This window comes from Oreochromis niloticus, linkage group LG23, assembly GCF_001858045.2.
Source record: "Oreochromis niloticus isolate F11D_XX linkage group LG23, O_niloticus_UMD_NMBU, whole genome shotgun sequence".
In the NCBI taxonomy this organism is placed as follows: Eukaryota; Metazoa; Chordata; class Actinopteri; order Cichliformes; family Cichlidae; genus Oreochromis; species Oreochromis niloticus.
Genome location: NC_031986.2, coordinates 12,216,424 through 12,231,447, shown reverse-complemented (window position 1 = coordinate 12,231,447; position 15,024 = coordinate 12,216,424). Strand labels below are relative to the sequence as shown.

The window sequence follows — 15,024 nt, the reverse complement described above, 5'->3', positions numbered from 1 at the left end:
CCTGTGTTGTTTTTAAACAGAGCTAGTATTTTAGCTTGAGACAACACAACACAGGCGTGCACACAGGTGGGTTGCGTGCACACACACACAGACACACACACGATCTCTCTACTAAAGAAACTTTTGATTAATTTCATTTCATCGGCGTCACATATTGACTTGTCAACTCCTTCAGCCTTCAGCAGCACATCAGAAGCACTCGGCTGCACCCTTCTGGCTGAAGCGTGTAGTGCATCTTTTTTCATAAGAAGAATTTTGTAACACATTTTCGCTTTTATTTCCAAGCAAATGTACAGATGTTCGCCATTTACAGCCACAGAAAGGTTGGCAAAAATCCACAAGATATGACCGTTTAAAAACTGTATACAAAAAGAGCCCCAAAAACTGTACATTCATTAACATAACTACATTTAAATATTGTTCATATATGTATATACAGTACTGTATCTCAGTTCGTAGATACTGCCGGTTATGTGAAGTACAGCTCGCTATACAATAACACATTTTCAAAAAAAGATAACATTTGAGCTGAAAGGCCGTCAGTTCAAAGATTCAGTGTGGACAGGAGTGACTGGTGCAGAAGGTCTGTTGATGGCTTCAGCAAGGTGTCGGTCCTCAGGAACGACGGTTCAGTGCACCTCCGAGAAACAACTAACACCGCAAATCTCTTTGTCCTTGTTTCGTTTAAAGCTATGCATACAGACATACACGTGTCCACTTTTTTTTTTGACACAATCCAGTTTTGGTTGTTGGAATACTCTGAGATATAAACAAGACACACATTAAATACTGTCTCTGAAAAGTAAAACAAAAAAGAGGGGTTTCTAAGATACCTCTCCCCCAAAATGGCAGTGCAGTAACTTTTCATTTTTGTAGGTTATTGAGACTTCCAGATGCCTCCAAGTGTCAGTAGTATGTCAGGTTTCAATGACCAACCGCAACCATAAATATAAAAGGGTCTTTTCATTTTGAAGTAATCCCCTAACCCACTACAGAAAGAATTAATCCATCCAAGAACTTTCATCAGTTAAAGAATAAGGACCATGCTTAGTCACCGCTGTGTAAGTACTGATCTGAGATCACAGACAGGATAGGATAATGGATTCTTCACTGTCATGGTTGACATTTGAATATAAGTGACTCTCTGTCGCTTAGCTAGTGCTAAGAGGTCACATTTGTTGCAGAGAGCCATTTACAAGCAGCTTCAGTTTGATTATACTTATTGCTTCTCCCAGCTAGTTTAGTCCGGTGGTCATAGTGTATCAGCTCTCACATGGCATTATACTGTAGACTTTTCTTTTTCGCCCCCTCCCATTTCATTAACAATTGTTGTGTTATTTGTGTGATTCTTTAGCAGTTAAGGTACTGAAGCCTTGGTACATTGTTTGCAATGAAAAACATCTTCCTAGTCCAAAGGCCAATCAGAATTCAGGGCAAACAATAAAAGGAGGGACAGGATCTTTGTTTTCTTCATTCAGATAATAAAAACATCAACAACAACAAAAATCCAGTATTTTCTAATTTACTTCAATTGTTCTAAGTCGTAGAGCCCGACAGATATATGATTTTTTTAAACTGATACCGATATATGGTGATTTAAAAATCCAATTTTCTGATATATGTGCTGATTTTTTTTTCTCCCTTTCAGATACAAAAACACATTTCCCTAATGTTTGTCACGTGTAGTTATCAGTTTGCTTATTTAGGCTCAGCCTGCTCAGATAACCTGTTTATTATGTTTGTTTGTTGCCAAAAGGGATGTTGCACAGTGCCCTCTGGTGGAAAAACTATACACTGTCCTCAAAACATATCTGTAGGTTGTATTATTGGCTGTTACAAATACTGATGCCAATACATTGGAAAATAGCTAATGTAGGAGCCATTTTTGGGTTAATGCCTTATGTGGCCGCTAGAGGTCACCTTTTTCTGTTTTGCTCATGTAAAGGTATTTAAGGTAGACGCACGTAATCAGCGTCAGATGTGTCGTTAATTGTGAGAAGGCAAACAGTTTGTGACCGCTGCGCTGTTATGTCAAGATGGTATTGGAATAAAGAACAAAAAGGACAAGATAAGTACAGCTGGATTTCTTGGACTGTTTACTTAATTCATACATACCAGTGACATCGCGTCACCCCCCGTTAACGACCACCTCAGTGGCTTCAAGTGTAGGCTTAGCCTCTACAGCTAATATCATTCGATAAATATTGGCTGGCTGATAAATCAGTCGGGCTCTACTAAGCAGATCAATCTGGAATGTTCTTCTTTTTTTGGTGCGTAAAACAGCAACACAAAATACTTTTACTTTTTGGAATTTGGCCCAACCAACCCTTCATTTTAGACAATTCCAACAGTACAAGAAACCCTTTTGCTTTACCATCAACTTTAAATCTCCAAAACTTGGAGATGGAAAAAACAAAACAAAAGAAAAGCTACCATTGATCACCTGTAGCTGATTGGAAAAAGCAGAGCTGGAGCTCTTCAAGTCTATGGTCATAAAAGTCATTGTACATAATCAAAAACAATAAAAAAAATAACATTTCAGAGACAAATGCCCTCACGGGCATTTATTTTAAAGAAAAATTGAATACAAGCTATAAAAAAACAGATACTAAACATAAGTGGTATTTGTTCATTGATTGTGTGTCAGTTCTGCTTGTTCAGTAGAAGTCTGCATAAAAACTCGATTTCACATTCACCTTTTCACCTACAGTAGTTATTTCATTCCTCCAGTTACATCCATCATCTGCTGTGCCCTTGTACCATTGAAGCGCCTATTAACAGTATCAAATTGACCACAAAGCAAAGCAAAGACAGGCTGTGAAAACTAGCACAAGGCACCTAATGTAAAGCAGCTAAAGAATCTCTAGCAGCAACAAGGCTTTGGTTCATAGAACTAAAAACATCAGATCTACTGTCTCATGATGGATGAGTCAATGTATGAACGGAGGAACGGCAGAGAAGACGCAGAATGGGACGGATGAAATGATGATGATGAGGCAGATGGAGACAACTGTCACAGAGGTAGGAACAGCTTCAACATCGCTTCAAGAGAGGGAGGGTGTGAGGGAGAGAGAGAGAGAGAGCTAGAAGGAGAGACACAGAGGGTACGAGTTGAAACAGGAACGTGTGAGACAGAATTCAAAGAGCGCACTGTAAAGGCCCTTTTTTTAAGCTGGAGAATCCCATTAGACTTCTGTTATAAGGCTTTTAAGGGCGGGAGCACTAAACTGTTAGATGCTACAATCAACCTGATCTGCAGAGCTAAAAAGCATCTTATTCTGTTGAGATGAGGTGGAAAATGAGTATGAAAGGATATCAAGACGCTCGCTTCTCTGTCACATTATTAAAATAGATTTTTTTCACATTTTTTGTACATGCAAATTTTTTTTTTTTTTTTTGCACTTAAAGAACCCCATATATACTTATTCTGCCATTTTCTACTGTACACAGAATATGAGAGGGCACTTTGCTGTGCTACTGGTCAGTTAAAGGTCCTCTCACGGCCATGTAAAAAAAAGTGTTTCTATCTCGATTCCTTTTTTTTCTTTGAATTGGTTGTGCCGGCTGTTTGTTTCATAATTTAATACATTATAAATGATTTGATATTTATTTAAGGCATCAAACCATTTGGGGCACTTTGAGTGAATTATATTAAAAGGAACTATATATCATTTTAAAGTGCTTCAATCAAAGTAAATACAAGCAACCAGCTAATATCTAAAGGATGTCATAAAGCGTTACCTGCTGTTTCTTTGGTAAATGATATCAGTGAAAAATACCGCAGAGTTTACAAGACGACATTAAGGCAATAAGAAACGGCCAGGTAGCGGTCACACAAGCAGTTCCTCTGGGTCCTACTACAAGACATTTAGTCATCTAAAGATAAGGTAAGTTTACAATCTACTGTTCAAGATGATAGGATAGATGGAGATTAAAAGATACACACACAGACACACAGTCTTCTATCAGCACACACAGATACGCACACAAACCTCTACCACACCAAAGCTCTAAGCTACCTAAATGTGACTCTGAAAGTTTAAATGTTGGATGTATAACATGATAAAACAATAATTGTTCACAAAGACCAACTCCTACTGACTCTGCTATTGGAACCCAGGAGTAGCCAATGAGATGCGTACGTGCATTATGACTCGTTCCCATGTTTTTGTCTATTTGTGCCGTTTGCACTCGCTCTCTGTATTTACACCCTGTGTGCTGTACAGTATGATGATGATCTCAATGCTTACATGTTGGCTTTGGTATGGACTTAAACACTGCTTTTGTTCACTTTACTATCAAAGTAACAAATTACCATGGAAACAGGATAAAAAAATGTGACAAATTGTAATTTGCCTACAATATTTGCACTTGTTGCATTTCAGCTTACATTTAAAAAACATAATCGTGCTCAAAATACTGACTTTAAGTAATCAGATTACATGTAAATTTTCCATGTATTTTGTTATTTAAGTAAACTGTTAAATTTGTTACCAGCATATATTTCTTAATAACAAATTATTTAAATAAATGAACCTTTGTTTTTCTTTTTCTATTTCAAGATCATTTTACTCTAAATTATTGCTTCATGTTTATGACAGCCAAGAGGCTTTTCTGTGTTTTGTCGTTAAAGGTGAGCTAGTTTAAGAGCTTTCAAAGCTCCCCACACATTTTTAAACCAGACATATTGTGACACAGAAAGCACCATGAGCTACGCTTTTCTGTCATTATTAACTGACTTGACCACCGTTTTCCATCTAATCAAAGTTAGGACAATCAGCTTGCTGTATCGTTTGCACAAATGAATCAGAAATTAAGCAAAAATTGTATCTCATCCCAATATAAAATGATTTAATTCCCCTATACGGCTACTTCCGGGCTCCATAGACTAATTTTTCAACATTTATTCTTCCTTCTACTACAACCCTCCTTACAATGATGCAGTTTCTGATCCCAGAGTCCTAAGCAGTGTTTCTGGATAACATGTTTGCACACAGGCAACACCAGTTAGTCCTAAAAAAGAGGCAAAACAGACAGAAGGGAATAAAGACAGATGGCAGAGACTGAAGACAAGAAAATGTTTGATCACAGAAAGTTTAAGCTAGCTCGAGCACTTCTACAGTCGTCCTCATTATCATCATCATCATCATCATCCCGGTCATAGAGCATCAGCATGATTATCACAATAGCCATTAAAACACCCTAATAATCAGAGTAAAGTACACTTCAGCTACCATCAAAGGCAGGCAGGCGTAAGAGCCAGTGCACATATTTTTCATGTGAAACCAAAGCTCGAGTCAGTTTGTTTGCTGTGACATCATTACACTGAGCCCTTTGCACGTTGTGGCAGCGAACCAGGCCCTGCCGACGGGGTCCATTCCAGAGCCGTCCCATAGTGCTTTGCGCCACACTTGGCTGCGAACTTGACAGAAATTATGAAGGTCACTTAGCATTGCAGTCTCCTCAGCTGTTTATTATTTTACTCCAACTCAGTAACGTCGAAGTAAGTAAGTAAGCTCCAAGTTTGCTTTCCACGAATTTATCTGAGTAACTCCATGTGGATGACATTGTTTCTGATATTAGAATATAAGGTTTAAAAAAAATACCCCAGAGAAGAAGAAATAAATTAGACTGAGGTCTCAGGCCCCGCCCCGCTGTAATTGTACCCCTGCCTTGAATGGCGGGAGCTATCAGCAAACCGGAGGAGGGGGGTGAAGGTGCAGTAGTCTGGCGCTTTTTGCCAGCGTGTGAACATAACTTTCTTGGTAAAGGGTTCAGACCTTCGAGGGTTCCTTTGGTTTTCCGAGCCTCGCCGGTGGCTGCTACCCTTAGACGGAGCGTGGAGGGAAGCCAAGGGGGTGAACTCAGACAGCTGGCCCTTGTAGAGTTTATCTGCATTCTGTATGAGGGTACAAAGGGAGGAAAAGGGGACAAGGAGGAAGAGAAAGTTCAGAGAAAGTAAAGAATAAAACATGGCACTTGTGGAGTAATGCAAAAGAAGAAGGTGGTAACACGTCGCAGCTGGCCATAGTTTGAACAGATAGCATGTGACTTGGTGGAGTCAAGTCTCCATCCTGTAACAATGCCTCTGTGAGGTCCTGAACTACAAAACTGCCTGTAAACCAGGACTCTTCACCTGATAGCCATCACCCCCATCAGTGCCCCCAAGGCTTAATGGGAGCAATGAGCATTATGTGCTGTTAGAGCAACTTATTAATGCTCATTATAACTAACAAATATTAATACATCTGCAAACTGCAGGCACCTGATCCTGGGCGCAATGCTACATCGTCAAGCTTCAGTTGTTTTTAAATTAATAAAGTTTTTCATTTCCTTTAATTTAACTTGCCAGCTGTGAGGTTAAATTTTCCATCCATTCTGTTCAGGTACAAAAGCAAGCATGTTAAGAGCAACAAAAAAAATAATAAATCATAAACACCAAAAACATGCAAATGTCAACAAAAAGCTAAACATGCATTCATTTCCTCTGCAAATATTACTTTTCTGTCTCTGCAGCAATACATTATACCACTAGATGGTGCTAAAGCTCCATTTGAGAAATCACCCAGCTTTAAGTAAAGTCAGTTGAAATACCTGGAGAAAACGGTTGAGCTTTTAGGACCTTCATACAAATAAAGCACACACTCCAACCCTTGTGTTAGTCAAGTACAACAACCCAAAGTCAAACCGCACACCACACCAGTTAACCCACCATCACACACAGCAGCAACGTGTGCATTTTACCGTGCTGAAGCCCAGTAGGCTTCTGTGACAGCTACTCCATCAACAAGGAATCAGAGCTCATGTAGGCCAGGGCTATCTCATACCTTTTATTATTTCTCCCTTGCTGCAAATACACACACACACACACACAGACACACACACATTTGAAGACAAACACATCTACCATACGGACTCAAAATTGAAGCATTAAAGTAAGAGTGGTTTCTAAAACAAACGGTGATTAAGGCCACACTGAATCAAGATGTAGATGCACAGGCATGCAGTCAGATAAGACTGTAACTTCATGCAAAACAGTGGAAATGACAAAGTAACAGGATACAGACTGAAAGGAAAATAAAGAGAAAGACGAGACAGTAGGAAAGGCAGAGGGTCACCTACAGAAGGGCTGGGTTAGAAACTGATTCTGCTGGAGGTCTGAGACAGCATAAAGATGGTGGAAGGCTCGGAGGCAAGGCACCGACGCTTAGTCTGCCACGGAGGAGAACCACAGAGGGAGAAGGAGGAGGAAGCAAGAGATCAGGAGGGGTGAACAAAGGCAGGGAAGAGTTACAGCTGGGAAAGAAACATGTCAGATCTTCCAAATGTAAACATTCTTGTTAGGCTTCTCAGGAGAGGCTGGATCATACTGAGTCTTTGGTGATGGTTATTAGCTCTCCACAACCACAGTTATGAGGGAGGTTACAGGAAAAGGAGTTTGGGATGTAGAGGGAGAAAGAATTAGTATCTGTAGGAAAAGGAAGTGAAGCAGACTGCACTCCAGCCTTCCCAGAAAGGCTGACATCACTCATCCAGTGCTATCCATACAATGCACCTACTCATACAAAAACATTTGTGTTGTGTTTTTCAGTAACTCCACTGTAACTGGATCCCAGTGCTTCATATATTATGTATCATTGTATCGTCTTATTTTTTTTATGGGCATAATTTCTTCTGTCAACTTTCAGTGGAATACTGAATATTTCAGTATTTTGCTGCTAATGAATGCCTTCTGCCATTCATTATTTCTGAGCCACATGTCAGTGTTTATACACCTAATCATGTTTTTCTGGTCCAATCTTTCAGTCCTGATGAATCAGTACGCATCAGATAAATAACTGCTGTTAACGCTGCTCTTGCAGCACCTCAGAGTTCAAATCAGTGCATAGCTTTGAGTTTATTCTCTTTTTTACATAAGCAGGATGGTGTTTTTATCCCATCTTTCCTTCTTTCTTCTTACTGTGCAGCATTATTTAACGTTCATTTTCAAAACTGCTCTGGAAATAAAGTTTCGATTGCAATTTTCCTTCTTTTATACACTGTTTATGAAACTCTAATGCACATTTCCACACTGCAACCCATTAACAATTAATGCCTTTAGAGGCACTCCTGGTTCAGCAGAGGACACTGTTCTTATTCTCCATTAATAAAACACAGAACTCTGAGTGTTAGCCGCTAAAAAAATAGACACTATTGTGCGCACTCGTCTTAAAAATTAAAGGAGTGCTGCACACAGACACAGAGGCTTAACTACCAAAGCAGGGATGTAGCCACACCCTGCATCCCTCTGCTGACCCACAGTTGTCAGTTCGACAGCTGCGGGTCAGGTACTGAAACATCCCAGTTAATAATAAACAGTAAATTGTGTAAACGCAGGTAGCTTGAAGGTAAATATACAAAATTGATTTCTGCCTTGCAAAAGGCAGGGGGCGCTGTTTGACCTGTGTAAACTGAGCTTTCTTGCATTTTTCATTATTAATATTCAGGTAGAAAAGAAGCAGCGACCTTTATTGAAGAACAAATGAAGTAATGGCTAACGACACGTCCTACTTTGGCAGGAAGCAAAATATTTACAGGATGTGTGGTCATCAGTCTTCTTGCATTACTGCAATTATTCCAAAATATCCATAATACTTTAAAAAAAGATTAGTCTTCTTTTAGTTTTTTATGCAATTACTCTCTATTTCTGCAAGCATTTGTACCCACCTGTATGCGCTCAGTAGTGGTGGGCCACAGTGTCCTCCATATGACCTTCTTCACCACATCTGGCAACAGACTGGCTGTTATCAAAAGGATTATACTGAGCCAGGCTGGGCCACTGGACAACATCTGCATGAACACATAGTACATCCTCTGGTAGTTGAGGAATGGCCTGTAAGAGAGGAAAGGACTGCATGAAAACAAATGCAATAAAACATCTAATAAAACGTCACTCTGACTGACACAGTTTTACATCAAGTAAACATCAAGGAATCCATCCAGCATTTAAATACGAAAATATTTCTTTAAACATACCAGATGATTCCGCCCCACAGCAGAGAGAATACGACAAAGAAGATCAGTGAGCCCCAGATAATGAAATGATTGATCCAAGTCCAGTAATGAGTATCTAGGGCCAACTACGACACAGAGACCATGGAAGTGAGACTGGAGCCAGACTTGCCTGGGTGTTTCTGTGATGTTCTGATGTGTCTGTGTGGTTACCTTGAATGTAACAGTGAAGACTAGCACAGTGAAGACGAGTGTCCCAAATGTCCAGTTTCCAAACATCTGCAGAAAGTAAAAAAGCAGTTGCTGTTATTGATCAGGAGATTTGTGCATGAAAAACTTTTAACTTCTTGTTTTTGTTTTTTTGTTTTTTTTATTTTATTGTATGTTTGATGTGAACAGATTCTAAGCAACTGTTAAAGTAAATAATTTGACTTATGCTTATTCAGTACTTAAATGCTCAGCACACCTGCGTTAACATGCTTTTCAGATGACATGATTAGGCTATGAGGTAAAAGTTGACATATTCAAGTAAGGAATCAATCAATCAAACAGATGGCAGGGTGCTCAGGTAGCAACATTCAGGTGAGGAGCTGGTTATCAGATGACTGATGGATGGAAAACAGGAGGATGATGTGATATAGTTTAATATTCCTATCAGTCTCTTCTGTGATTCTGAGGTGTCATATTAAGAGGTACATGGAGAACATTTAGTGATTCTAGCAAACCATAACTGAGAAGTGACTGTTGCATAATATACTGTTTTTCACAGGCCTGTGGCAATAAGATGAAGCCCAAAACGAAAAATTAACTAGTATCATAAAATTACAAGTATGGGTACACTGAAGGTCATCTAACTACTTGGGCTACACTACACTTCGGCTAAAAAGAGGTACCTTGGGTGAAACGTGATAAATAAAGTTAAAAAATAAAAATGATGAGCATGAAATGATAAAATAAAAGCTTTTCAGAGGCCGCTTCCAAATGCAGCTCTGATTTTTACATTGTTAGTACAAGTATAGTAAAAGCCACTATCAGATACATTACAACATAAACTGTAGCGCTACAGAAACACTCGCATGAGGCAGAAAAATGATTTTTATCATTGATCAGATGCATTTCATGTTTTTCTTTCTCCTTCTCTTTTTCTAACATTTCAAAAGCTTCAGATTTGCTTCCTGTCAGATAAAGATATTACCACTTTTGTTATGTGTTTATAAGTAATCCTATAAAAAGTTGTAATGCTTTAGGCAATGATCTCTAACTGTTACATAATGGAAGCAGGAACACTTATGCTCTGCTTCTAAGAGAAATCCTAACATATCTGCCACAAACAAAGCACACAGGACGTATAACTAAGGTGTTTGGTCACTGACAGCTGGACACATGAGCATGGGTCTGGGAAACAGCGAGTCACTACAGAAAAGCCTACAGCTGACGTATCTACAGCAAGCACTGAGGGCTGGACATGAGATGAACAGCAGTTTGTATCGGGCTGTGTGACGGTGGCGAAACAGGGAAGTGAAACTAAGGAGAGACGACAGAGAGACAGCGACAGGCTTACCATCTGTGTGTTGGTTGTCATTAGCTGGGAGGAGGAAAGAGAAGCAAAAAGAAAAAGCAACACAAAGGTAAGAGGATAGGAAGAAGAAGAGCATGTGGCCAGAAGAAAATCATAATAACATAAACAGTTTTATGGTTGAAGGGAAAAAAACGAGAAAAGAATTGGATGCAAAAAAAGAAGAAGAAAAACCAAGTGAAATCAAGCAACTCAAAAACAGTTCAACGTGTTTCTGGGAGAGTAATGCAGCTTGAGAAATTAAACAAACCAAATAGAGAACAGAGAGGAAGATGGTGGGAAACCCGCCATGCTGTCGTGTCTTACTACAGATTTATGCTTCAGCTGGAAATCTATGCTGTTACCTGCAGCGTAAAGGAAAAAATCCCAGTATTTTATCTGTTTCTGTCGTCCAGTACTGCATATAAACACCGGGACACGACCACACAGTAATTACCACATAATGCACCAGCACGAGCATGAATCCTGCCAACAGCATCGGCCACTTATGTAGGTTATGTCCTAGGCTCTAAAAAGATTTCCCACAGAAGTCTAAATCAGGTCTTAGATGTAAACCACACGTCATCAGATTTTACTTAAACATCTCCAACTGACATTAAATATTATTTACTAAAAGGCAAAATAGTCTTCAAACTTTATCAGCCAACAACCTGCATTTTCAAGTGAAATAAATAATGTAAATTAGATCAAAATAATAAATAACCATCCAGTACAAGGTCATTATTATGAGTAATTATTACCTCATAACTACATGTAACTACCAGATAGTTACTTTTCAAACGAAATAATGTGCAGTGTCAGGAAAATACATTTATAATACCAGATCCATTTACACTATAGGTTTAATGTTAGTTTGTGCTACAACTTGATCAGTTTCTGCAAGCAACACAATAAGCTACGTGTCAGGCATTAGCCAGGCCATTAATAAGTGTCAGCAGAGCAAAAAGTGGTTGAGGAACAAGCTGAGATCTAAAAAACTGTCACTATGTTCCCTAACTAAACCCAAAACATCCCAAGAAGACTAAAAAGTCAGATGACAAACAGAAAACAGATGTAGCTTGTGGAAAACTGAAGCAGCCTATAGATAAAATAGCCAGTTACTATTTTTCCTTTACTTTGAACTTTACTTTAAATATTTTCCAGGCCTTTTTTCCTTGTTTCAATTAAAGAGTCTGTCAAAGCCACATGGTTATTACCTGTCCATTGCTGGTGAAGGTGGTGTTGTCAAACAGGAAGTAAGCACCAAAGAACATCACAATGGCATCATAAACCCCCAAGATGGTCCAGTATATGAAGGTGGGCCACCGCAGCAAAGAGTTCTTAGCAATATCTCTGTGTAGATATACAGAACAGAGATTACATGTTTATAGATTAATACCACAGTACACTGCTTGCCTCACAACCAATAAGTCTCTAATCAAGTATAATATAGACACAAATACAGACAGCGTCATTGTTTGTGGGCAAGGTTGATTCTTTTTTAGAAGAATACAACTTATGAGTAAAGCTAAAAACGTAGCTTTTCAAACCCTGAACACATGCAAAACCAAATCCAAGAAGGCGGTTATCTGCCTTATGATAGATGTAAAATAAACTGTAATGTAAATATAAATGAATCAGAGTAAAACACCAAATCATCTCCTATTACTCTGGAGGCTGTTAGAATTTTAAAGTGTATAAAGTGTCTAAAGAATTATTGAAATATTTATATTTTCTGTTGCTTAGACGACTTTAATTCAACACTGTTCTTGTTACATCACGTCTCCGGAAGAATCCAACTACCACGCAGTCTGCTTTGCATAAAACAGATGGTTCATTATCTGCTGCAGAAGACTGGATTACTGAAACATGCGGAGAATTTCTTTTTCTAATTTTCATGTCATGAGAACAAGTTCCTGAAGAACACGTGATATTAGAGTCGATCCAGCTGGTCGATTTGCAGTCTTACTAAACAACACATTTCTGACATGACGATCTTGGACAGAAATCCACCTGTAGAGACAAGGGTCTTTCTTCAGGATGTCCATATTAATGTGCTGCTCCATGAGACTGTAGAGCAGAATGGGCAGCGAGGTGAAGCTGATGTTGTAGAGAGTCAGGTAAGCCGTGTCATACAGCGGCTGGGGTTTGGGAAAGAGAGCTGTGTTAGTATTTTTGTTCTTGTTGTTTTTATGGTATTTAGGTTTTGTGAGTGCACACCTGTTGTGAGAAGCCACAAAAGAACTGGTAGAGGAACTGAGGGAAAATGAAACAGACATTCTGCGAAAAGAAAGAAAAACAATTTAAATGTGTACAAGTCTTTTTGTTGCTGAACGCTAATTTTACAGAGTATAAATGTCAAAAATATAAATTTTTCTCTTAGAAGCATTAACTACTAAATAAATTAATAAATTAAATCTAACACAAAGCATTCCTGCACACTTAGTCTAAAGCCACAGACTCCGCAATTACAATCATTTTAAAACAAACTAAAAAAACTATACAAAATTTTTTTTAAAAATGTAAACTCAAAACATTCAGGGCGACTACCTTGTAGAAGAAATATTGTACAAGTTCAGAGATGCGTATGTAGTAATAGTGTCCGTGGACGAGCAGCATCTTCTTGAGGTGTTTGAACTTCGGGATGGCGTAGTCGCTGTTCCTCACTGCCTGGCGACCCTCCTTACCCATAATGCCTGCGTTGTGACAATTTACAGGGCAAAATATTATTGCAGTGATAATAGTATGTTTCTAACAGTTTTAGCACTTCTGCATAAATTTAGTCTTGGAGATTCAAAAGCATTTTTTGTGTGGAAAAGGATTTTGTGTGAATGCAGGTGCTGTACACAGTGCTGTCGTCTGTACACAAGGGGCTGCTTTTAAGAATTTCTATAGTTTCTTCAAATTGAAGCTATATTAAGAAGGAAACAAACTTTACCAGAGCGTGGCATGTTGCATAGGAATAGACAGAATACTAACCAATACCAACGTGGGCCTCCAGGATCATGCTGACATCATTAGCTCCATCGCCAATGGCCAGCGTGATTGGGTGCTCCTCCGAGGCTTTGATCAACTTGACAATCTGCAGGATGTGGATTTCAGCTTAGCTTCCATCTGACTCTTAATGACATGAGTGAGAACATCTGTTTCATCGGCAAACTCAGAGTACAGATGGCCTTCGTACCTGTGCCTTCTGAAGCGGCGCCATTCGACAGCAGAGCACGGCACTGCAGTTGCGGCAGATTTCCAAGAATTTCTCTTTGTAATTCCCTGAGTTTGAGCCCTCCTGGCCGGGCCTCATTACAGCAGAGAGGGTAGCTCCGTCGATGATCAGACCATAGTCGGTGCAATCACCTGATAGCCTGGAAAAAAACACAAAACCTGTCAAATACGAGTAACTGCAGGATGACACTGTCTGAAGCATGCTGTAAATATAATACCCACTCAGAGAAGGTGTCCCGGGTCATGCCCCCATGCTGCCTAAGGACCGTCCTGCTCAATTCAAACAGGACGTCGTGAAGGCTCTGCTCCTCAGTGCGTTTGGTGGTCAGCTCCAGGATTTGGGTGTTGCGATGAAACAGCTTGCTGGCATAGCACGTTGCAGCTGCAGTCTCCATCTTGTCTCCTGTCAGCACCCACACCTTTATACCAGCTTTGTGCAGAGACTCGATGGTGTCTGCTGCTTTTTCCTGTAGCCTGGTACGCACCCAAGAAACAAGAGGTAGCATGTTTTTAGCTGCATAAAATAAATAGGTTTGTTTTGTTTCTCTTTGCCTTTTATTCAACAACAGCTCAACTGTGCAGTACTCCAGCACTTGGATTATTTCCTCTCTGTGCTGGATGGGTGAAACGCCCTCTGGGCTGACAAGTAGTTTTAAGCCTGCACTATAATTGCCTTAGTGGCACGTGTGTGATTGGAGGGTTAAACTGCCACTTTCCCTCACTCACTTTGGTTCACTCAGAACTAGGACAGCACTGTCCATGGCAGCAGACACAGAATTACTGTAATGTTAAGGGTCACTTGAGCTGAAGAGGTTTAGACATTTATAGGAAAAAAAGGTACGTAAGTGTAATTTTTGAAAGGGCATTTCACGTAAAATTTGCACTTAGAAGGACAAATATCTGAAATGACAACAGCATGCAATGTAAATTGTGGTTATGTTGCCAAGCTACCAGCTGTACAGGAAAACGTTTGATGAAAAAAAAAGTGCAGGATGTTGATATAATTGGTTGTTTAGGTGTCCTTAATAACAAAAAAAATTCTGCACCTGTCCTCGACAGCAGTTGCTCCCAGCAGTATCAGGTCCTTCTCGATGAGGTCGTAAGCCTCTGCCAGCTGTTTGTCTCGGTCTTGTAATGCTAACTTAGCTCTGTTCAGCTGTTGGAAAACCTCCTCGTACTGTTCTGGGTTCAGAGAGCGATAGGCAACACAAAGTGTCCTCAAACCCTCCTGGTGGAGAAGAGAGATTCACACAAGG

At 39.6% G+C, this 15,024-nt stretch overlaps 1 protein-coding gene across 5 annotated transcripts in view; it reads right to left on the bottom strand.

Annotated features, from left to right (window-relative positions):
* Positions 1-258: 258 nt before the first annotated feature.
* Positions 259-15,024, bottom strand: part of atp11a (ATPase phospholipid transporting 11A) — a 52,164-nt gene continuing 37,398 nt past the window's right edge. Inside the window, exons 19-32 of one of the 5 annotated variants that reach the window (XM_019351895.2) lie at positions 14,815-14,996; positions 13,991-14,242; positions 13,731-13,908; positions 13,526-13,628; positions 13,097-13,242; positions 12,767-12,826; positions 12,560-12,687; positions 11,764-11,899; positions 10,553-10,576; positions 9,205-9,270; positions 9,016-9,119; positions 8,707-8,872; positions 7,123-7,212; positions 5,761-5,899 (exon numbers count right to left, since the gene is read on the bottom strand). In XM_019351895.2, coding sequence (XP_019207440.1) covers positions 7,135-7,212; positions 8,707-8,872; positions 9,016-9,119; positions 9,205-9,270; positions 10,553-10,576; positions 11,764-11,899; positions 12,560-12,687; positions 12,767-12,826; positions 13,097-13,242; positions 13,526-13,628; positions 13,731-13,908; positions 13,991-14,242; positions 14,815-14,996 — 1,623 coding nt within the window. In that variant the 3' untranslated portion in view covers positions 5,761-5,899; positions 7,123-7,134. Of the gene's footprint in view, positions 5,900-6,744; positions 6,848-7,122; positions 7,213-8,706; positions 8,873-9,015; positions 9,120-9,204; positions 9,271-10,552; positions 10,577-11,763; positions 11,900-12,559; positions 12,688-12,766; positions 12,827-13,096; positions 13,243-13,525; positions 13,629-13,730; positions 13,909-13,990; positions 14,243-14,814; positions 14,997-15,024 lie in introns of all 5 variants that reach the window. The other 4 variants (XM_019351896.2, XM_005450082.4, XM_025903070.1 and 1 more) reach the window with 4 other exon arrangements.